This window comes from Rhinatrema bivittatum, chromosome 1 (assembly GCF_901001135.1).
Source record: "Rhinatrema bivittatum chromosome 1, aRhiBiv1.1, whole genome shotgun sequence".
NCBI classification, from domain to species: domain Eukaryota; kingdom Metazoa; phylum Chordata; class Amphibia; order Gymnophiona; family Rhinatrematidae; genus Rhinatrema; species Rhinatrema bivittatum.
The window spans coordinates 143,134,321-143,158,987 of record NC_042615.1 but is presented as its reverse complement, the minus strand read 5'-3'; the positions used below and the strand labels follow the sequence as shown (position 1 = coordinate 143,158,987).

Genomic DNA, 24,667 nt, shown 5'->3' with positions numbered 1-24,667 from the left:
TGTGGACAACAAAGCTATTAAATAAAAGAGAAAAAGAAAGAGTCCTGCGAGTTAAGAGGCCGCGGTGGTGCTCCGGCGGCGTTGTTTTTTAATTTTTGTCGTGGCTCCTTCGTTCCTGTTTTCTTCGCCCTCGGGGGGGCTGATCTTTATTTTTTTTGCAGCAGCCGGCAGCGCGGCCCGACCCGCCATGCCTCGTGGCGCGGCCTGCGGGTCGGCGCGCATGCGGCTGTCCAGGGATGGGCTGTGTTCAGCCTGCATCCCTGGCGATGAGAGAACCTCAGGGCTCGTGCGGGGGACGGTAGTCAGGCAGAGCGCTCTGACAGTCACGGTCGGAGTCCCCGCCGCGCATCTTCCTAAATGACTCCAGGCAAGCGCGCCAAAAACCGCTATTTTGCCACCGGTTTCGCCGGCAGCCCTGATCACTTCCCCACCGTTGGGGGGGGCAGGAACTTGCCCCCTCCCTTTCGCCGCAACGGCCGGTGCCTGGGCCAGCCTCCCCCGTGGGTCCCTCGGGGGAAGGGGCAGGAGACGATATGGGAACTGAATCAGACGTCTCCTGCTCCTCCTTCTCCTCCGAGTTCATTTTGGCCATGCATAGGGCTTTTATGGCCCGTAAGGCCGCAAACGTCCCGCAGCAGTGCAGAGTAGGCCCGAGGGGTCTCAACCAGTGGATAAGGGACACCCCCGTCGGGAGGCCACGGCGGGACCGCTGAGGGCAAAAAGGTCCCTGAGGGCCCTTCCCCCCCAGGAGGATTTGGATTCTTCAGAAGACCCGTCGGACCATGAGGATTTGGAGGGCCCGTCACCACCCCCAAGGGGGGGTAGAGGGAGACGGGGCCATGTTGCCAGGGGCGAAGATGCAGAGTCAGACTTCGGAGGGCGATGATCCCAGGGTAATCCGTCTCTTTCGGAGAGACGAATTGGGACCCCTCATTCCCGCAATCCTGGAGGAGTTAGGGATCACCACCCCTCCAGAGGAGTCTAGGCTCTGTTCCATGGATCCGGCGTTGTTGGCCTGAGCGGGCCCCCTACGACCTTTCCCTTCCATTTTTCAGCTACGGATTTGCTGTTTCGGGAGTGGGACACTCCGGACTTGTGATTGAAGATCACGAAGGCTATGGATAAGCTTTACCCATTGCCGGAGGATGCCTTGGAAGTTCTGCGGGTCCCTAAGGTGGACGCAGCTGTTTCAGTGGTCACGAAGCGAACTACCATTCCGGTCACGGGTACCACGGCTCTGAAGGATCTCCAGGATCGGAAGTTGGAGGTTCAATTGAAGAAGATCTTCAAGGTCTCGGCGCTGGGGGTCTGGGTGGCAATTTGTAGTAATTTCGCACTCAGAGCTGGCCTACACTGGGTGCAGCAGCTCCTTGCCAATGAGGGCCTGTTGGAGTGGGAAGCCCGACAGGCAGCACGCCTGGAGGCGGTAGTGGCGTATAGCGCGGATGCCCTGTATGACCTTCTTCGAACTTTGGCACGCTCCATGGTTTCTGCCGTCTCGGCGAGGCAACTGCTGTGGTTGCAGAACTGGGCTGCGGATGGAGCATCCAAGTCCAAGCTGGGCTCCTTACCGTTTAAGGGTAAGCTGTTATTCAGGAAGGAGCTGGATGACATGATTCAGTTACTGGGGGAGAATAAAGGGTATCGTCTTCCGGAGGACAGAGCACGCCCCAGGTTGTCCTTCTCCTCTAGGTCTTGTTTCAGAGGAAATCGTAGAGCCCGTACCTCTCGCCTGGGTACTTCCTCCTCCTCCTCTTCCTCCTTCTGCTCGGGAGGGGGCCGGCAGCAGACTCAGTCCTTTCGGGGCAGACGTTTTGGCAGGCCTGGTTCTTCCCAATCTCCTGCCGGTGTTAAGTCCGAGCAATGATGTCCGGCCGGGCCATTCCTCGGTATCCAGGGTAGGGGGCAGGTTGTCTCTCTTCTACGAGGAATGGACCATGATCATGTCGGATCAATGGGTACTCTCGGTGATAAAACACGGCTACGCCTTAGATTTTGCATGCCAGCCCCGCCCACGATATTTCCCGTCGCCTTGCGGAAACGCAGACAAGCGTCAAGAGATCCAGCAGACCTTGGAGCGGCTACTGGCTCTGGGAGTGATTGTGCCGGTTCCACTTCGGGAGCAACGAAGAGGACATTACTCCATTTATTTCGTCGTTCCAAAGAAGGAAGAGGCCTTCTGGCCCATTCTAGATCTCAAGGGCGTCAACAGGTGCCTGTGGATTCCGCGTTTTCGCATGGAGACGTTGCGTTCTGTCATCGCTTCAGTGCATCCGGGGGAATTTCTGGCGTCCCTAGATCTCACGGAAAATGTATATATTACCTGTCTGTGTAAATGGCGCTTCTCTGCTACAGGACACACAAGGATATCACAAGGAATTTAGTAAAAGCAAAGATAAATTTATTATTGCATATCCCTGGGAGACACAGACAGCCAGACCTTTAATACAGGTAGAGCTTTACTGTCTCTCCCAATATCTTGTAAAAGCTGTATTATATAGGTTTAAACCATACACAGAATGCCTGTGACGAGGATCACTTATGCAATATGACAGTGAAATAAACTAAACTTCTTTAACCTGAAACTTCACCCACATTAAGGTCCCTTTGTTCTAGCCTTGCTTTTGCCATATGTGTGCCGCCACTTCTTCTGAGTTTCTTTTGTCCTGTCAATAGATCAATCATTTCATCTCCAGGGGGGCAGGGAGAAACTCTGATTTCAGTTGGAGCCTCTTGGAGCCAGATAAGCCATGAATGCTGCTTGGAATGTTGCCTCAGCCATTTGTTATCTGTAGCCTCATGACCTTTAAGTACAGGCTTTGCAGAGCCTAAAGGTATTCCAGAAATCTTCCAAAATCTTGAATCTGAGGTCAGTTAAAGGTTTTCTTCTATGACCAAAATTGCAAACAGGCCACAGACTGAAGGATTCTGGGAGCTGAGTGAGCAATAGTCTTAGCATTAGTCTCCAAATTAGGCTGTCCATATATCAAAGCATATCTTCACATTGGGATCAGAGAGGATCACCAGAGATACCTTTGGTTCTACGTATTGGGGAAGCACTATCAGTTTCAAGCCTTACCATTTGGTCTGGCCACAGCTCCCAGAACCTTCACCAAGATCATGGTGGTCGTGGTGGCGCAGCTTCGTCGAGAAGGATTGTTGGTACACCCGTACCTGGACGATTGGTTGATCCGGGCGAAGTCGGAATCCCTCTGTCGGTCGGCAATCTCTCAAGGACTCCAGCTGTTGTGTTCCCTAGGATGGGTAGTGAACACCGCCAAGAGTCATCTCATTCCCTCTCAGTCTCTGGAGTTTTTGGGAGTGTTGTTCGATACTCGCCGAGGGGCAGTCTTCCTCTCATCGGAGCGTTGTCGCAAATTACAGGGGCAGGTTCGTGCCTTGCTTCTGATGCAGCCGCCAACAGTTTGGGATTATCTACAGATGATAGGTTCAATGGCGTCCACCCTGGATCTGGTTCCCTGGTCCTTCACGCACATGCGGCCTTTACAGTCCGCGTTGCTCTCCCATTGGAGCCCAGCGTCCGAACAATTTTACCTTCCTTTACCATTGATGCAGCCGGCTCGTCTCAGCCTAGGGTGGTGGCTGTGCTCGACCAATCTTCACCAGGGAGTGCCTCTCATGATGCCGGACTGGACGGTGGTCACCACAGATGCGGGTCTCCTCGGTTGGGGAGCGGCTTGCTTACGGAAGTTGGTTCAGGGACGCTGGTCTGCGACAGAGTCTCACTGGTCGATCAATCGGCTGGAGACCAGGGTGGTTGCAGACCTTTCTCCCCCTGGTTCAGGGAAAGTCGGTCAGGGTTCTCTCCGACAACGCGACCACAGTGGCCTACATCAATCGTCAAGGGGGAACCAGGAGTCAACCGGTGGCCTTCAAAGCTCGCCTTCTGATGCAATGGGCAGAGCATCATCTGGTCAGCATAGCGGCGTCCCATATCGCAGGGGTCGACAACGTGCACGCGGACTTCCTGAGCCATCATCAACTCGACCCAGGAGAGTGGGAACTGGCGGACAGGGCCTTTCAACTCATCTGCGACAGATGGGGCACACCGGCCATGGATCTGATGGTGACCTTCCAGAATGCCAAGGCCCCAAGATTCTTTGCCCGTCGAAGAGACACAGGGGCGGAAGGAGTGGACGCCTTAGCATTGCCCTGGCCAACAACAATTCTGCTGTATGTCTTCCCTCCTTGGCCGCTGATCGGCAGGATCCTTCGTTGTATAGAGGCCCATCCATCCGAGGTCATTCTGGTGGCCCCTGAATGGCCACGGCGGCCCTGGTTTGCAGATCTCGTCAATCTAGCAGTGGAGGGGCCACTGAGGTTTCCGTACCTTCCGGATCTCCTCCATCAGGGTCCCGTGTGTTTCGATCAGGTAGATCGCTTTTGTCTAGCGGCATGGCTTTTGAAAGGCACCATTTAAAGAGCAAAGGCTATTCGGACGCGGTGGTTTCTACTTTGTTGTGATCGCGGAAGAAGTCGACTTCCTTAGCGTATGTACGAGTGTGGAAGGTCTTCGATTCTTGGTGCGTGGAGCGTTCGATCCCCTCTACCCAGGCATCTGTTTCTGCCTTTTTGGCCTTTCTACAAGATGGTTTAACTAAATGTCTATCCTGTGGTTCTTTGAGAGTAGACGTAGCTGCTCCTGGGTGATTTCGGGGGTTTCTCGAAGGGAGACCCCTGGCAGCGCATCCCGATGTGGTCCGGTTTTTGAAGGGGGCGAATCAGTTGCGACCGCCCTTGAAGGTTCCGTGTCCTTCCTGGAACTTGAATGTGGTTCTCAAGGCCCCGTGTGCTCCTCCTTTTGAGCCTTTAAAAAGGTCGACTCTCAAGGACCTTACATTGAAGACTGTTTTCTTGGTGACAATCGCGTCCGCTAGAAGGGTGTCAGAGCTTCAGGCCTTGTCCTGTAGGAAGCCTTTTTTGCGGTTCTCTGAAGCAGGAGTCTCTCTGCGCACGGTTCCCTCGTTCCTTCCGAAAGTGGTCTCTTTATTTCATTTGAATCAGTCAGTGGATCTTGCCTCCTTTTCGGATATCACTGGGGCAGATCCTGTTTCGAGGGATCTGAAGAAATTGGATGTGCGTAGAACGCTGCTCCGATACTTGGAAGTCACTAATGACTTTCGTTTATCGGATCACCTCTTTGTACTTTGTCAGGGTCCAAGAAGGGGCCATATGGCCTCCAAGGCCACCATTTCTCCTTGGTTGAAGGAGGCCATAGGTTCCTCATATCTACTCAGTGGAAGGCCTCTACCACAGGGTCTCAAGGCCCATTCGACGCGTTCCCAGGCGGTTTCCTGGGCAGAGTGTATGCAGATTTCGCCGCAGGAGATCTGCAGGGCTGCAACTTGGAAATCATTGCATACTTTTGCACGTCATTATAGCCTGGATGTCCAGGGCTCAAGGGAAGGCAACTTTGGAGCTGGCGTTTTAAGAGCGGGCCTCTCTGGATCCCATCCCAAGTAGTCTCAGCTCTGGTACATCCCAGGAGTCTGGACTGGTCCGGTACATTCAGGGAAAAGAAAATTAGGTCTTACCTCTGATAATTTTCGTTCCTGCAGTACCAAGGATCAGTCCAGAGTCCCGCCCTCAATGCTCTCTTCAGTCTCGGAGAGTCCGCTGTGTTTTCCATATGTGAGGATGTTGGGGGACTTTTCATGCAGTTCAGTTGTTATCTGTTTGTATTTCTGTTTCTGGAGCAGGTCTCTCATTGGGGACAGTGAGCTCAGGGTTCTCCGGTTGTTATTCCGGTATTTAGTTAGTTTTCAGTTCAGGGCTTTCTGCTTTGACATTACGTTATACTGACAGGCTGTGGGTGGCACCCTGGTATATATACGGAGCCTGACAAGTTTGGCTCTGTCTCCATCTGCTGGTGTGGATGCAAAACCCAGGAGTCTGGACTGATCCTTGGTACTACAGGAACGAAAATTATCGGAGGTAAGACCTAATTTTCTTTGTGTAAGGACCAATCTGGCAAGACTCAGAGAGAAAATTATCAGGTAAAAATAATTTTACCTTAGAAACCGTATACTGTGTAACATCAGAAAAACCCTGCATGAAAATAAATCACAGGGCTTTCTTTTACTGATGTGCTTATAACCAAGAAATTATTACCAGAAATGTTTATATAAACATTGAAAACAGTGGATTGTAATCATAACAGATACTGACAAACTGGATTTGTTTCGAGTGAAATAACATTTGCAGTCTCTTAAAAAAAAAATCAACCAGTGGTTTTTTTTTTCTTAGCAGCCTCTTTTCAAATATTCAGGCCCCCTGGATATGGTTGATACAATTGTACATGATGCAACATGTTTTGACTCTTACCATATTTCATTGCAGGAATCTCTGGAAAAAGAAAAGAAGTTGCGAGAGTTGACTAGTACCCAGGAACAGGAGATGAGTATGATAGAGTCACAACTGGCTTCAACCCGATTAGAACTGGACAGGGTGAAACAAGAGTAAGAGGCTGTGTATTGTCTTGACAGCAGGGTAGTTTTATATAAAACACTTGACAAATGCATTTGTTTCAGATGTGAAAATTATTGATTCTTAATAATATCATAAATTCTGCAAATTTTTTTTTTTTCTTAACTAAGCTGGATAAGATCGAATGGAGACTTTGAAGTGTCCTTAACATCACAGTATCCTAAATTCTGAAATGTAGTCAGACAAATCCTTACTTTCTGGGGTGTATTATGCAGATTTCACACATGGGGGGGGGGGTCATTTACTTAGCTGTGTTAACACATTACTGCATTGTAAAAGCTTTAACACTCAGATATTTGCAATTCTGTGTGTTATCTGTAATGCAGCAAACCTGGTGCAATGCGGATATGTTAATACAAATGCATTCAGAGCAGCTCATTACTATGTAAATTAAATAATGCAGCTTGCGTTGAGGTTGACAAACTGCATTTTAATAATCATCTTTATTATTGTTTGTTTCTATCACGATTTTCAAACTGGAGGGATCAAAGCGTGTTACAGCAAGTTTTAGTTACATTGGCTGCAGAAGAGTGGACATTTCAAAGGCTGCAAAGTAGCTATAGTATACATTGGGAGCACAAAACAACTCTTGATAAAGTACAATAATATAACAAAGCACAGTGCTCTTTTTAAAACATAGGGGTGATGTAGGTGTCAGAGAGTTTAAGGATCCTTGTGACTTGGGAGTGGATAAATTGGTTGAGTTAGTACAGTGCACATCTATACATAGTTCAGATTCTATACAATAGTTTTGTGCAAAGTTTGTTAGAGCTCAAGACATTGAGAGGTGGATCCCCTGCTTTTTAAAATCTTAAAGAGTTCTGAACTTTGCATGCTTTCCCCACTCATGGACATCCATACCAGTCTAGAGCTTGGTATGCTTCCCAAAAAAATAAAAAGGGCAATGGTTCAACCTGTCCTTAAAAAAACAAAATCTCAGTCAAGGTATACTGGAAAACTATTGCCCGATCGCTAGTCTGCCAGCTCTATTCAAAATAGAGAAGGTTGTTCAGATTCAACTTTCAGGTTTTCTAGAAAATATTTTTATACTACACTCAAGATAGTCTGGTTACAGAAGAGGATTCAGTACAGAGAACGTTCTTACAGCTCTCAACACAGAAGTTAATCTTTTGGATAAATGTCGTATAATGCCACTCAGTTACTTCTTCAGAAAGCCATCTTCACTACGGTGTTCCTCATGGTTCAGTATTATCACCCATTCTTTTTATTCTGTATTATGCACCCCTGGCAACCATCATACAGAGTCTTGGCATTTCCAGCTATATATATGCTGATGACTTTTAGATTTTTGTCAGTTTTGAATTTTCACTAACAGATCCTCTCACTAACCTTAACAACTATTTAACCATGGTAGTTGACTGGTTAACAACATTTAAACGATAAATCAACCCTACAAATTCTGAAGCCATGTGGTTTGTCAGAAAACAGTTTCATTTTCCTATTATTGGTGAAATTTATTTATTTATTTGTAACTTTTATATACCGAAGTTCCTGTATGTGATATAGATCACCCCGGTTTACAAGAAACTACAACTTCGCTCAAAGGTAGTACATGAAACAAGTGAATACAAGAACTGATACAGCTAGCACATAATAACAAGTGAATGCAAGAACTGGTACAAGGAACTTAAACTGAACAGTCTATGATATGATATGGTCCAGGAGACTGGGACAGGGAACTTGATGGGAGAGTTTATACAATTGAAAGAAGAGGGTATCGTGTACTGGTAAAGTTACGTAAATTGGATTATAGTATGCACAATTACAATGGGTGAGTGTACATGAGGAACTGAATAAGACTTTTGTTAAACCAAGGTCCAAAGATAGGTGTGAGTAAGATGCGGACAGGGCAAGACTGATATTGAGCCCAGGCCACAAGACTGATATTAAACCCAGGCCAAGGTTAGGTGTCCGGGAAGGCTTGGATGAAAAGCCAAGTTTTTAGTTTTTTTTTGAAAGCCAAGGGGCATGGTTCAAGTCGTAGATCCGGGGGGAGCGAATTCCAGTGATGGGGGATCTGCTGTAGATAGGGCCCGCTTCCTTAGTGCTGTTTTCGCTGGGGGGGGGGCATACACTGTGCCTTTGTATGCACTTCTGATGGGTCTGGAAGAGGTGTGTGGTTTCAATTGAATGCTTAATTTGAGGGGAGAGAGGTTGTGCGTCGCTTTATGTATAATTGTGAGAACTTTAAAGAGGATCCTGTATTTGATGGGCAGCCAATGTAGGGAACGGAGGATGGGGGTGATGTGTTCTCTTTTATTGGAGCTGGTGAGGATTCTAGTGGCGGCGTTCTGAACCATCTGTAGAGGTTTGATGGTGTTGGCAGGGAGTCCGAGCAGTAGGGAGTTACAATAATCGATCTTAGATAGAATGATGGATTGTAGCACCAGTTGGAAGACATTGAAGTGAAGGAGTGGTTTTAGCTTTCTGAGGACTTGCAATTTGTAAAAGCACTCCTTTGTGGTGATGTTTATAAATTTTTTTAGGTTTAGCTGGTTGTCCAGCCAGGCTCCTAGGTCCCTAATAAATGGTGATAGGTTAGGGTTTAGGGATGTTGGTTGAGAAGAGCTTGGTGGGTTGAGGAGGGCGTGATTGTGGTCTTGAGAGATGATGAGCATCTCCGTTTTGTTGGAATTGAGGACTAGGTTAAGGCTGGAGAGTAGGCGCTTAATTGACTGAAGGCAGTCATTCCAGTGGGTCATGGTTTTGTGAAGGGATTCTGTAATCGGGATGAGAATTTGAACATCGTCTGCATAGAGGTAGTGGGTTAACTTTAGATTTGTGAGTAATTGACTGAGCGGGAGCAGGTAGATGTTGAAGAGAGTGGGTGAGAGGGAGGATCCTTGGGGGACTCCCTGGTCAGAGAGGACGGGTTAAGATTCTTTATTATTTATCCTAACTTTAAAGAACCTGTTGCATAAGAAGGACTTGAATCAGCTAAGTGCAGAACCTTTGATGCCTATGCTTGCTAGTCGTTCTAAAAGAGTTGCGTGTTTAACCGTGTCGAAAGCTGCGGACAGGTCTAAAAGAACCAGAAGGTAGGAAATCCCATTCAACTTAAAGATACCATTACCATTCTGGATATATGACTGGATTCTTCACTGAATTTCTCAGGACAAGCCTCTCATATTGTTCAAATCTTTCTGTGTGTTCTTCATCGACTTTGTTCTTTGTTAGACAACTTATTAATTTTAGATTCATAAGACTATTTATATAGTAATAGCCATATCAATATCCTCTCCTTTTTTGTCTTTTCAATGTCTGCTCTTTATTCTTGGCTCCTTTTGCTGCCATCTATAGAGACTTTTCCACCACCTGAATGTTCTAGTTTTTTGTTAATATATTGTCAACTATTAAGTATACCATCTTGTTTTAGTCTACTGTTTTTATTTAGATCATTGTAAGTAAGGGTTTTAATGGTTAAGATGTTTTATTTTGGTTTGATTTGGTTTAGGATTACTAAGGAAAATGTTAGTCTTTTATATTTTTAACTCTATATGATTACTTTTGTAATAATAGTTTTATTATTGACATTATATTTGTATTCCATTAATTTACAAATGTAAGATACTTGTGATCAATCAAGACAATAACAAATCAGTCTCAAAAATCAAAGTTTTCACCAGCCTTAACTACACCTCAGTCTCTTCCACCATAATATAGCAAATTGCATCTGTAAGGAAGCAAACGCAGGCCATATTTGATTTTGAGGACTCTAGATTCAACTGGGCAGGCTGGCTTCATTCCAGATATCCCTCAGGTCCCTCCTCAAAGGCCTGTCTAAAACAGGGACAATGACACTTCCTCTTAAACAGGAACAGTTCATTAAAACCCAGGAGCAGATGTTGAAATGTAATGGTTAGATTCTAGCTTCTATACCACAGTGCCAGCTTCCAACTTCCTGGCGACTCTGGCATATTTCTCATTGCCAAACCACACAGTGCATTCATACTTGCCTTCCCACAAGCCAGGCTCTCTTAATTTCAGTTAACACTTGTTGAAAAAGCATTTAATCCCTTTTTCAGTGGTCATCCAGAATGCATGGGCACACAATTTTCCCTGGGGTACTCTTTACCAGCTCTCTCTTTTTCCATTCTCGATCCACACATTCCACAGGGATTCTTTCTGGTGGGGAGGAAGATTCAACCTCCAGGGCCAAAGGCTCATGGGGTGGGCACCATACACAATCTCTCAGTCTCTCAGTTGTACTCACTATTGTGATGTCCTTGCTCTAGGGTACATCTGAAGCTTAATGAAGACACTGGACACTCTGGTGGGGTGTTCCAAAACGATATTTACTGAAACCAACATACTTCAAGTCCAATTAGTAACAAAAATCTCCAGTTGATCTTTTCACAAAATAACAGTCCTCTTGTATTTCTCTTCCCAATCCCACTCAGTTGAGTCAGTGTCCTTTAGGTGGCAAGCACTAGGTAAAAAAAACCCCCAAAACTCCTTTAGTGGTAGAATGTGGGCTCCTAGTGGGGACTTGGTTCTTCTTATCTCTTTCTTTATCTCTCCTATATGTTAGCTCTGGACCTCTGGTGTTAGAAGTCCTGCCCCCCCCCCCCCCCCCCCCCGCCAATAAAAATGTCCAAACTTCTGTTGGCAATATTTCCTCCCAAAACATAGGAACAAAACTTCTGAAAACTCATTATTGCTTCTCCCTTCTTCATTGTCAGATCACTATTATCCCTCCTTAGCTGATCAGAAAGGGATCACATCTCATCCTTATCTCCCACACAGGCCAATACAGAACGGTGTGCTCGGCCGAGCGCACCGTTAGACCCCGTTTGGCTGCGCGTTTTTGACGCGCTGTTATTACCCCTTATACAGTAAGGGGTAGAGATGTGAATCGGAACTGATATCTGATCCGATTCTGGTTCCGATTCACATCTCTAGTAAGGGGTAGTAATAGCGCGTAGAAAATGCATGGCCAACTCCCCCCCCCCCCCCCCCCCCCCGAAACTAATAGCGTTCATCTCATGCAAAGACAGGAGTTAATTTCAGACGGCACCGGGCAAGTGTACAGACAAGCAGAAAAAACTGCTTTTCTGTACACCCTCCGACTTAATATCATAGCGATATTAAGTTGGAGGCCCCCCTCCCAAAAAAATCTTCTTAAAAAAAAATAAATCTGCCCGCGAGTTGGAAAACGGACGCTCAATTTTGCTGGCATCCGTGTTCCGAACCCGTGGCTGTCAGCGGGTTCGACAGCCGACGCCAGTAAAATTAAGCGTCAGCTGTCAGACCCGCTGACAGCTGCCGCTTCTGCCAATAAGGAGGCACTAGGGACGCGCTAGTGTCCCTAGCGCCTCCTTATTAGCGCAGGCCCTAATTTAAATACTGAATCGCGCGCCCAGGAGAGGTGCCTGAGTGCGCGTTGGGAGAGCGGACGCTCGCCTCGGAGCGCCAGTTCTCCCATGGATTTTACTGTATGGGCGTGACAGGTAGGGATGATAATTCTCTTGTGTAGGACCAGGCTTAAAAAAAGAAAGACTAAAAAAAAAAAAAAATCCCTCAAACAGCTCTCACAAAAACTCTTTCCTTCTACTTTTACAAAACACTCCTTTCCAGTCCTGGTGGATACTGGCAAGGGAAAATGTCTCTTCTGTTGGATCAGGCTGTTGGGCCTAATTTGTGGACTACTGCACCACTCTACTATTTCTCAAAATACCAATACAAAATACCCACGCTCCTCTCTGTGCTCAGTCTGTTTTTAAGAAGGCTGGCTGACCAATCCAGGCAGCCTCACTGGAGGTGCCTGCAAAGAATGGTCTGCAAACTCCTACCTCCTTCCTGAATCCCAACCCACTGTCTGAGGTAGGAACAAACTGGAGAGTGGAGATCTAGAGGGTGTCTACAAGTGATTGCATTATAAGAGCAAATTTTGGATCTTCATGCCCTCTCTCCACTGCTGTTTGGTGTATCCAGTTGTCACAGTTCCTTTCAATTACTTCTATTGCCCATTTTGGAACAGACGGGTACTTACAGCCCCAAAAGTCCCTGACCTTCTTCCTTACTTCTCTTTCTGCTCTATAGAGCTACACCAGATATGCATGGATGGTTGGTTTCCCTGGCTCCAGCTACTGATTTTCTACAGTAATCCGTTGGTATGAATTATATGAGATCACAACTTGTGAAGTGTATACCTTTTTCTCCTCTTTTTACAAGGGAGGCTTGTACATAGCCACCACTTCGATTCCAAATGCTCTTCACAGACTCATTTCCATGATTTAATCCACCTTCCATCTTAGTATCAGTAGTTTGACCAGGAGTTCTGACTGTCTTTCAGGTAACATTCCCCTCACACATTCTGACATCATCTAATGATGATCCGTGGTTCAAACCACAACATACTTTAGGTACAGGCTTCAGATGGATTTCCTGTCCAGGTTCAAGAATTGTAACTAGTTCCAGTTTGATCAGTTCTACAGTTTCAGTGACTATGGCTGGCTCTGATAATGGAGAACTGGCTTCCTTCACTAAAGATTGTTTTGGCCCTACTACAGTTGTGTCTGTAGCTCTGCTTAGTTCTTCTGAGCTAATATTCCCAGAGTCTTGATTACTACTCAACGCTGTACCAACCTTTACAGCACTTGGAGCTCCATGCCCACTGAAATCTAATAGTGTGCTCGCAGACTCAGGCAATTTGCTCTCTACTCAGTTGAGAGCCTTCTGCAACCCCCAAGTGCACCCCACTTGCTACTTCCCATGCTACAGGTGCAACTAATTTTGTCTTTTGAAATGGATTCAGTATGCTGACTCTCAAGTACATGTTTCTCTTTTGCCAAAAGGTCATCTTCCCAGCCCTGGGAAGTATTTGGGTAATTCTCCCATGGTGGGCTGCACTGTCTCTCAAGGGTGGGCTGAGAACAGATCTTCTTGTAAGGCCAAACTAGGCCGAGGACTTTTGAAAATAATCCCAATGTCCACACATCTCTTGTGCTCCAAATCAAATACATTGATTAGAATGGCAACCAGAATAGATCAAAATTAAGTCTACATTCCATACTGATAGTCACATAGCTTGTCAGCTTGTTCACATCACAAAACACTGTCCCCAAAATTGTATACTTCCTTAAATGTTACACCTTTGGCTGTAAGGCTACTCTCTGAATCTTAGAGGACCCCGGCTCACCTTCCCTGTGGTCAGTTTGTGAAGAGGTTACTCCCAACACCTAGGACTTGGTTCACCTTCACAAAAATTCTGGTTTTCTCAAACCTTCACAGGGAGCCCACTTATCAAACGCACTCTTCTCACTTCTTTTCACACAGTTTCCCTTTCTCTATTAAGAACCTAAGGTGAGGTCCTGGATGAAGTCTCCTTCAAACACAGAAGTCTCACATATCTACTCAAACTTCAAAAGCTGTTTGGATTTCAGAATCCCACTTCAGGAGCAGCTTCAGATAAAGTGGCCTCTATCACCCAGCCCATTGGAGACAGTGCTAGTCTTGAGTCCTGTGATGAAATAGCTAGCAGATGGCTCTTCCCTTGGCCCAACCAACCTCCCCACCACATTTCCTCAGAAAAATGTCCAAGCTCAAAACCTCTTCTCTTTCTTCACACCGCACTTTGAATTCTGCAGCACTTCTCTAATCCAGAAGAGTTGATGGGAGTCCTCTGAGGATCTTTCATTCCACATTTGTTTCATTTTTCACCTTTGTATTCCACAGTCACACTCCTTGTAGTGCTTCTGTGCGAAGTATCAGTTGTTCTCCTCTCTTACCCTTGTGCTCTGGCCCTGGAGCCTCCAGACACTCTTACTCCATGAGTTCCTTCCTCAGTAACTGGCCCCTTTCACAGGCCAAATACTCATATTTATACCAAGCACAATGCCTTCAACCACTGGTCCAAGTTCATGCTTGCTACTCACACACAAAACATACCACCTGTGGGGTTGTCCTAACTAACCATAGATTCTGGAATAGGATAAACTTTTAACCTTTTAAAAGAAATCCCAATCTATCCACCCTCTAAGGGATAGGCTACCTAGGGACCTCCCCCTACTAGCCATTCTCTTTTGAGTAACTTAGAATGAACCCTTGTAAGAGAACATTCTTACTTAGCAAGTATAAAACCTAGCAGTAAACGTAAGGCCATTTACAGCTGAACATTAGAAAATATAGTAGTGGCATGCCATCTAGTGGCACCAGGGCTGCATACAGCTTCTGTTCCATCTGATCTTCCAACTGTTTTAGTTTCCCTTCACTTACAATTTTAGGTGGTTCCACATGAAGGCAAGCTGCTGGCTCCATTTTCTTTTCTACATTCTTTCAGTGCAGATTCTATCAAGGTTCCTGGGAACTGATGCCACTCCATGTATCACCTATTCTTCTAAGGTGTCTCATTCCTACCGGACAATCTACCTGTAAGCCCCACTTGTACAAGAAGGATCACCCTTCCAAAGCCCTACTAAGCACTGACCCACTCGCTGCAGGGTTAGAGACACAGATTCTGTGATGGGGATAGGATGAACCTATAGGAACCTAAAAGGGGTCACTCTAAAAAAAAACCCAAAACAAAACAAACAGGTCAAGTGTTATATTTCAAACAAAAGTAGGTTTGACTGAAGAGAATAAAAAAGCCAGCCTACTGAAATGGAGACAATTGAAAATACAAAATCAAGGCAGGAAACAGTTTCTTAAATTCAAACATCACAAAAAGGCAAACACAGTTCCTTGTGTTTCTTAAGCCACTTTCCACACCCTAGGATCCCACTGTCTTCCCAAAAGGTCTCCGTCTCTTAGCTCCAAAAGAAAAATTGGAGAATCCTCTTATTCTCTCACTCTTAATTACTCACTGGTGGCAGACTTGTAAAAGGCAATCCTATCCCCAGTTTCTGGGTTAGATTCCTCTTTCTTCCACCTTTTGGAGGTCATACAGGAGAGCCCACTCTCCTATGGAACCAAGAAACCTCAGAGCAGAGCCCAATCACTTGGTTGCTCTCCCTGAGTACTTTCAAGACATCTCTCAATAACCACTCTACCAGTGACTCGTGGAGTCACCATTTATTCTCCATAGCAGCGATTCTCAACCAGTGTGTTGGGACACACCAGTGTGTCGCCAAGCACCGGCAGGTGTGCCCTGGTGTCCCACTGCCCAGTAGTGCTTTCTTCCCTCTCCTTCATCGCAGCGAGATGTACATATTCTTCTTCTACCATTGCTGCCGTTCCAGCCGGGCAGGAACAGCAGCAGCGTGAGTGGAAGCTGGCAACATCGGCGGCATGGCCTTTTCTTCTTCCCACCCCCAACAGAAAAAAGAGGGACAAGATCATTTAGTTCCTTTCCTTTCTTGCTTTTGTCTGTCTGTGGTGGTGTTTGTCTTGGCGCAGCGCAGTTTGGAGCTCAGTGTGGGGCAGGCACAGAGGGCAGTGCCCTCTGCAGTTCCCGGAATAGACGATCCTTGAGGCTGGGGGAGAGCTTACCGGTGGGCCGGTCACCCTCCCCCCAATTCCAGGGGTCCCAGCCCTGAAGGGGGTTCAAAAAAAAAAAAAAGGGTTTTTAAATTGTTTGAGCCACTTAAGGCCTGTTGGGGACAGGCAGTGAGCTCCGTTTCAACCCCGGCCTGCCAGAGACTCTACGGACTCCGGAGGGGGTGGCTAGGTCACCCGGCGCGCTGTGCTGCTGAATTTTTTATTCACCTTCATTTTTGGCGCCTTTTTCGTGCGGCTCCATCTTCCTTCCCGCGATACCGCGATCTTCGGCCTGCGAGGCCTGTGGGGGGGCGGGGGTGCGACTCTCCCGAGAGGGCCTCTGTCCCCGATGCCTTCCCGGGGGCGAGGGACCCTCTCGGGGGTCGAGCGCTGCCCGCAGCGGCTCTCCTCTTCCCTCTCCACCGCGGCATCGAGGCGCTTCTGACAGCCGTTCCCCGGCCCCTCCTCCCTCGGGGAGGAGTGCGGCGGCCATCTTGGCCACGAGGCAGGCAGAATCGGAGGTATCGGAGGAGGAAATCTCCCCTCCTCCCTCCCCTAGCGAGCAGAGCTCGCGCTCCCCGCCCGGTTTGGGGAGCCCTCAAGCCCCTACTCTCTCAGGATCCAGGAAAAAGAATTTAAAGAGGTCAGTGCCATTTTCCTCAGATTTTGTGCTTTTAATGCACAAAGTTTTTTGCAGGCTGAGTCTGGCTGGGAGGCGGAAGCTCCTTCTCCCCCGAAGGTCCCCAAAACTTCCTTGCCCCAGGGGAGGCCACTGGGCGTGGGGCCCTCCGGGGCTAATGTCCCCCGCCCGCGCGGGGGGGGGGGGGCTGAGGACACGGGAGACGCAGAAGCCGCTCCGGATCTTACGGGGGCTTCGGATTCGCTGATGGCGGACGAACAGGTGTCCGTAGAGGGGGATGACCCCCAAGTGCTACGTTTATTCGGCAAGGAGGAGTTAAGCTCCCTTATTCTCCATGTCCTGCAAGAGCTAGAGCTGACGGCACCGCCCCAGGAGGCGGACACTTCTACAGGGGATATCGCTATGGCGGGACTTCGGGCCCCCCCTCAGACTTTTCCTTTCCATCACAAAGTTTTGCAGATTGTTTCAAAGGAGAGGGAGCTGCCAGAGGCTTCCCTGCGGGTGACTCGAGCGATGGAAAAGCTATATCCCTTGCCTAAGGAATCCCTGGATCTTTTGAAGACACCTGCGGTGGATTCGGCTGTCACGGCTGTGGTTAAGCATACGACTATCCCTGTTACGGGTGGTATAGCTTTGAAAGATCTCCAGGATCGTAAGCTGGAGGTCTTGTTGAAGCGCATCTTTGACGTGGCGGCCCTGGGTGTCCGGGCGGCGGCATGCAGCAGCCTTGTGCAGAGGGCCAACTTGCGATTGGTCCAGCAGTTGCTGACCATGCAGGAGCTTCCTCCGGGCGAGGCAGAGCAAGCCAATTGTGTGGAAGCTGCGGTCGCTTATACAGCGGATGCCTTATATGATTTGTTGCGCACTTCAGCTCGCATTATGTCGTCGGCGGTTTCGGCCAGGAGGTTGCTCTGGCTCCGTCGTTGGTCGGCGGATGCCACCTCCAAGGCGAGATTAGGTTCCTTCCCCTTTAAGGGCAAGTTACTGTTCGGCGAGGAACTAGATCAGCTCATTAAAGACCTGGGAGACAACAAAGTATATAAATTGCCGGAGGATAAGCCTCGTCAATCTCGGTCGTTTGGGAATGCCAGGGCTCGTTTTTGGGGTCAAAGGCGTTTCCATGCGGGAAGAGGTGGTTCCTTTCCCCAGAGGCAGCAGACGACGAGAACCCAGTCCTGGTCTCCTTCCTTTCGTGGCAGGAGGCCTCAACGAGGAGGCTCCTCACAAAGGTTTGCTACCAGCAAGCCCGCGCAATGAAGGTGCGCAGGCCCATTCCTCCGTTCCCGCTATCGGAGGTCGGCTGTCCCGGTTCTGGGAGGAATGGGTCAAAATAACTTCGGATCAATGGGTGCTCGACGTTGTTCGGTACGGCTACGAGTTGGATTTTGTTCGTCCCCTCCGGGATCTTTTTATGATATCGCCGTGCGGTCTGCGGGAAAAACAGCAGGCTATAGCTCAAACAGTCGATCACCTACAGGAGCTGGGGGCGGTGGTCCCGGTCCCGCCAGACCAGCTCAGGACGGTCTCTATTCCATATACTTCCTGGTTCCCAAAAAGGAGGGCACCTTCCGGCCAATTCTGGATCTCAAGGGGGTAAACAAGGCGTTACGCGTGCCTCGCTTTCGGATGGAGACTCTACGGTCTGTTATTGCGGCCGTCCACAAGGGAGAATATTTGGCTTCTTTGGACCTGACCGAGGCATATCTCCACATCGGAATCCGGGAGCGACATCAAAGATACCTGAGGTTCATGGTGTTAGGGTGCCATTACCAGTTTTGTGCCCTCCCCTTCGGATTGGCCACCGCTCCGCCAGTGTTCACCAAGGTTCTCGTAGTGGTCGCGGCTTCCCTCCGTCGACAAGGAGTCCTTGTACATCCCTATCTCGACGATTGGCTCATCCGGGCAAAGTCGCATGCGGCCTGCAAACAGGCGGTTTCCTTGGTGGTGCGTCAACTTCAGTCGTTGGGTTGGGTAGTCAACTTCGTGAAGAGCAGACTCGAGCCGACCCAACAGTTGGAGTTTTTGGGCGCTCGGTTCGATACCTTGGTGGGCAAGGTTTTTCTTCCTCAACATCGCATGCTCAGCCTCATGGCACAGGTGCGGCGCCTGATGGACCTTGCGACTCCCACGGTTTGGGATTATTTACAAGTCATTGGTCATATGGTGTCATATGGTGTCTACTATGGAGATGGTAAAATGGGCTTTTGCGCATATGCGGCCATTACAAACAGCGCTTCTATCTCGTTGGGATCCCAGATCAGAGGATTACGGGATGGAATTGCCCTTGATGGAGCCGGCCTGTTCAAGTCTCTCCTGGTGGCTAACTCCGGACAATCTCCTACAGGGAGTGGACTTGGAACCTCCATCTTGGATTGTGGTGACGATGGATGCCAGCCTTTCCGGCTGGGGGGCGGTTTGCCAGTCCCGAGCAGTCCAGGGCACCTGGTCAGTGCTCCAGTCCACTTAGTCCATCAATCGATTGGAGACCAGAGCGGTACATCTGGCCTTGCGTCGCCTCCTGCCAATGGTGCGCGGCCAACCGGTAAGAATTCTGTTGGACAATGCGACCACAGTGGCGTACATAAATCGGCAAGGAGGCACAAAAAGTCGAGCGGTAGCGACAGAGGCGGCGTTGTTGATGGACTGGGCGGAACAAAACGTGTTGCGCCTCGCGGCCACCCACATTGCCGGCGTGGACATCGTTCAGGCGGATTACCTCAGTCGGCAGCACCTCGATCCAGGAGAATGGGAGCTCTCGACAGAGGTGATGTGTCTCATCACTCGGCGTTGGGGGACCCCGCGATTGGACCTGATGGCGACTCAACAAAATGCGAAAGCGGCGCGTTTCTTTAGCCGAAGAAGAGAGCACGCGTCGGAAGGGGTGGATGCGCTAGTGGCCCCGGCACATCCTTCTTTATGTGTTTCCTCCGTGGCCCCTGGTGGGGAAAGTGTTACGATGCATAGAGTCCCATCATGGTCGGGTGATTCTCGTGGCTCTGGAATGGCCACGTCGCCCGTGGTTTGTGGATCTCGTCAATCTGGCGGTGGACGGTCCGCTACGTCTGGGTCATCTTCCCAATCTTCTTCGTCAGGGTCCGGTATTTTTCGATCTGGCGGATCACTTTTGTCTGGCGGCTTGGCTTATGAGCGGAAGCAGTTAAGGAAGAGAGGTTATTCGGAGGCGGTTGTGTCTACTCTGCTTCGGGCGCGTCGGTCTTCCACTACGCTTGCTTATGCTAGGGTCTGGAAGGTTTTCCATGATTGGTGTTCCGGGTTAAGTATATCGCCCAGACGTTCGTCCGTGCCTCATATCCTTATGTTCTTACAGGATGGCCTGAAGAAGGGTTTGGCATATAATTCGCTTCGAGTCCAGGTAGCGGCTCTGGGTTGCTTGAGAGGTCAGGTTGAAGGGACTTCCCTTGCGAGTCACCCAGATGTGGCTCGTTTTTTGCGAAGTGTTAGAAACTTGCGTCCTCCCGTTAGGCTTCCCTGTCCTTCCTGGAACTTGAACTTGGTACTCCGTGGCATGTGTGCGGCCCCGTTTGAGCCTCTTAAAACGGCTTCGTTGAAGGATCTGACTCTCAAGACGGTATTTCTTGTGGCCATTTCCTCGGCTCGTCGGGTGTCGAAGCTTCAGGCTCTTTCCTGCAGAGAACCGTTTTTGCGTATTTCTGCCTCAGGAGTTTCTTTACGAACCGTACCCTCCTTCTTGCCTAAGGTGGTCTCAGCGTTTCATGTCAACCAGACGGTAGAGTTGCCTTCTTTTTCAGAAGAGGAACTGCAGTCTTCTCAAGGTAAGGACTTGAGGCGCCTGGACGTCCGTCGAGCTCTTTTGCGCTATTTGGAGGTTACCAACGACTTTAGAAGGTCAGATCACCTCTTCGTGTTATGGAATGGAACCAAGAAGGGTCTCCAGGCGTCCAAAGCAACGATCGCACGCTGGTTGAAGGGCGCTATTGCATCCACGTATATTGGCTGTGGTAAGCCTGTTCCTGATGGGCTTAAGGCTCATTTGTTGCGTTCTCAAGCGACTTCGTGGGCAGAAACTCAATTGGTCTCTTCTCAAGAGATATGTAGGGCGGCCACTTGGAAATCCTGGAATACGTTTGCCAGGCATTATCGCCTAGATGTCCGTGGGCCGTCTACACAGTCCTTTGGGAGCACTGTGATTCGAGCGGGACTCTCAGGGTCCCACCCCAGTTAAGGCGGCTTGGGTACATCCCAGCTGTCTGGACTGATCCTGGTACGTACAGGGAAAGGAAAATTAGTTCTTACCTGATAATTTTCGTTCCTGTAGTACCATGGATCAGTCCAGACGCGCGCCCACAGTTTTCTGGGAGTCCGGTCGTGTTCCGTAATTTTTTCCATTACAGTTTACATCCACAACAGAGGCAGCGTTTTCAATGTTCAGTTTGTTATTGTTTCGTGTTTGTTTGTATACTCTTTGGTGTCATACTTGTTGTTTCTGATTTATCTGTTATCAAGGAGGTTGCTGTTTGATCTGGCCTCTAAGTTAAAATACTATACATAGAGTAATCTTTTGGGAATCTATTGGGGGCAGTGTTGAAAGTGGCTAGTTTATTACTTCTGCTTTGATATCACATATACTGAGGGATCGCAGGTGGCACACCAGTATATCTAGGGGGTGCTTTCAGTTTTCTCTCTGACTCCATCTGCTGGAGGGGAGGCATAACCCAGCTGTCTGGACTGATGCATGGTACTACAGGAACGAAAATTATCAGGTAAGAACTAATTTTCCTTTATCTCTTGCTGTTGAAGCAGAGAGCAATGTTGGAGTTGCATCAAAAGTATCAGGCTTATTGTTTAAGAGTAGTACCAGCCACATCAGCAAGTTACCCTATGCTTATTTGTTTTCCCAGACCATAAAATTCAATGTCCTTATTGGTTGCTGTCTGAATCTAATTCCCTTTTTCCTCTTTTCCCCCTGCCATTGAAACAGAGAACAATGATAGAGTTGCATCAACAGTATGAAGGCTTATTGGTTAAGGGTAGTAACTGCCACACCAGCAAGTTATGCCCATGCACTCTTTTCCTCGTTGCCATCCTCTAGCCTTTAGGGATCCACAGTGTTTATCCCATGCCCCTTTGAAATCGTTCACTGTTTTTGTCTTCACCACCTCCTCTGGAAGGGCATTCCAGGCATCCACCACCCTCTCCATGAATAAATATTTCCTGACATTGGTTCTAAGTCGTCCTACGTGGAGTTTCATTTTGTGACCCCTAGTTCTACTGATTTCTTTCCATCGGAAAAGATTTGTTGTTGATTGTGCATCATTAAAACCTTTCAGGTATCTGAAGATATATACCATATCTCTCCTGAAACTTCCTCTCCTCCAGGGTATACATATTTAGGTCCTTCAACCTCTCCTCATAAGTCAATTGATGGAGACCCCCCACCATTTTGGTCGCTCTTCTCTGGACCGCCTCCATCCTGCCTCACCAAGGACCTGTACAAGGGGATTATCACTTCCTTTTTCTTACTGGTTATTCCTCTCTCTATACAACCCAGCATTCTTCTGGCTTTAGCTATTGCCTTGTCACATTGATTTGCCATCTTTTGGTCGCTAGTCACTATCACCCCAAGTTTATTCTCTTGCTCCATACACAGCAGCTCTTCACTCCCTATCACACACAGCTCTTTTGGATTACCGCAGCCCAGATGAATGACTCTGCACTTCTTGGCATTGAATCCCAGCTGCCATTTCTTCGACCACTGTTCAAGCTTCCTTAAATCACATCTTATTCTCTCTACTGCTTCCAGCATATCCACTATGTTGCAGATCTTAGTATCATCTGCAAATAGTCAAACTTTACCTTCTATCCTTTCTGCAATGATGCTCACAAAAATATTGAACAAAACCGGTCCTAACACCCATCCTTGTGGCCTTCCACTTAATACTGTTCTCTCTTCAGAATAGGTTACATTTACCATTACACACTGTATTCTATCCGTCAACCAGTTTGTAATCCATGCCACCACCTTGGCGCTCACTCCCAAGCTTCTCATTTTATTTACAAGCCTCCTATGCAGGACCGTATCAAAAGCTTTGCTGAAATCCAAGTAGATCACATTGAGTGCTCTTCCTCGATCCAATTCTTTAGTCACCCAATAAAAAAAATCAATCTGATTTGTCTGATAGGAACTTCCCCTAGTGAATCCATGCTGCCTTGGGTCCAGCAATCCTCCTGACTGTAGATAGTTTACTATCCTTTCCTTCAGCAGAGTCTCCATTAATTTTCCCACAACCCAGGTGAAGCTAACTGGCCTGTAGTTTCCAGCTTCCTCTCTGCTACCACTCTTGTAAAGTGGGACCACTACCGCTCTTCTCCAATCACTTGGTACCACTCCCGTTTCCAGGGATCTATTGAACAGGTCATGCAGCAGACCTGCCAACACATCTCTGAGCTCCCTCAGTATCTCAGGATGAACCTCATCCGGCCCCATGATCTTGTCCACTTTCAGTTTTCCTAGCTCTTCCCATACATTTTCTTCTGTAAATAGCGTTTCAACTACCCCCATCTCCATCTATGGTCTTGTCAACCAGCAACTGTCCTTCTCCAGCGTCGACTTCAGTGAGCACCAAACTGAAGTATTTAATTAATATTTATTCCATTTCTTCATCTCTCTCCAAAAGTGCTCCTTGTCATCTTTCAATTTTATTATAACACTTCAGGCCTCCCTTCTTTCTCTGATATATCTGAAAAATGTTTTGTCTCCTCTCTTTACCTCTTTGGTAATTTTTTTTTCTGCTTGACTTTTTGCTTTCCTGATTCCTTTCTTCTTCTCCTTCATTTTTAACAGATATTCTTCCTTATGTTCCTTTTTTTGAGATCCTTTATACTTCTCAAATGTTGTTCTTTTTGTCAATTTTTTTCAGCTACCTATTTAAAGAATCAGATCGGTTTCTTTTTCCTCTTACTCTTCTTTACTTTCCTAACATAGATTTGTTGTCTTTGTAACAGCTCCTTTTAATTTGGTCCACTGTTGTTCCACCTACCTATTTTCTTCCAATCTTCCAGTTCTTCCTCCAGGTACATCCCCATTTTGATAAAGTCTGTATTTGAGAAATTCAAAACTCGGGTCTTTGTATGACTTCTCTGTATCCTATTTGCGTTATCGAACCATACGTTCTTATGATCACTACTGCTCAGGTGAGTCCCTACCTGAACATCAGAGACATTATCCCCATTAGTGAGCACATCTGCCCTTGTGGGTTCCATTACCATTTGTTTGAGCAGAGCACCATGAAGGGCATCCACTATCTCTTTGCTTTTTTGTAGATTTCGCAGAAGGGATGCTCCAATCCACATCCTACAAATTAAATTCTCCAACGTGCAACACTTCTCCCTTCTTTCCCAAATTTTGGATGTCGTCGATCGGGTCTCTGTCAAGTTCATCCATTTGGGTTGGAGGCCTGTAGATCACAGTAAAAATGGAAGCACCATATTCACTTTTTAGGATAGTCCATAATGCTTCTTTTTTACCTCACTTCCCTTGCAATTCAGTTGCTTGGATATTGTTTTGATATAAAAAGCTACTCCTCCCCCTTTTCTTTCCTCTCTATCCTTCCTTAACAAGTTACAGTCTGGGAGGGCCACATCTCAGTCATGAGACTCAGTGAACTATGTCTCTGTAACAGCCCTAATGTCGAATTCTGCCTCTACCATTAGGGCTTGCAGGTCTGGGATTTTATTGCTCAAACTACGAGCATTTGTGGTCATAGCTTTCCAGCTGCTCTTCCTAGTTGCCTTTTTTGTTTTTTTGAACTGATTGATTTTATTACTTTGTCTTCTCACTTCCTGTATTGCTTGGGGATGACTTTCCAATTTCACTGGCCACCTCCGACGACTTGCACTTCCTATTTAAATGCCTGATAATGTATGATCTGAATTTTTCACTTAGCATCCTCTTTCCTTCCATAGACAAATTTGGCCATCCTTACCATATAATAATTTATTGCTCCATTCACGGCCCCAGTCTCCAATGTATCTAAAATAATTTTCCTTACACCAGGTTTTGAGCCAGGCATTGAAATTATCTATATGGTATAACCTTTCCTT

General features: G+C 47.6%; 1 protein-coding gene across 4 annotated transcripts in view; it reads left to right on the top strand.

Moving 5' to 3' along the window:
- SPATA18 (spermatogenesis associated 18) overlaps positions 1-24,667 on the top strand; it is a 274,302-nt gene that overhangs the window by 56,763 nt on the left and 192,872 nt on the right. For all 4 annotated transcript variants that reach the window (XM_029587820.1, XM_029587806.1, XM_029587829.1 and 1 more), the window contains exon 4: positions 6,361-6,479. In XM_029587820.1, coding sequence (XP_029443680.1) covers positions 6,361-6,479 — 119 coding nt within the window. The remainder of the gene's footprint in view (positions 1-6,360; positions 6,480-24,667) is intronic.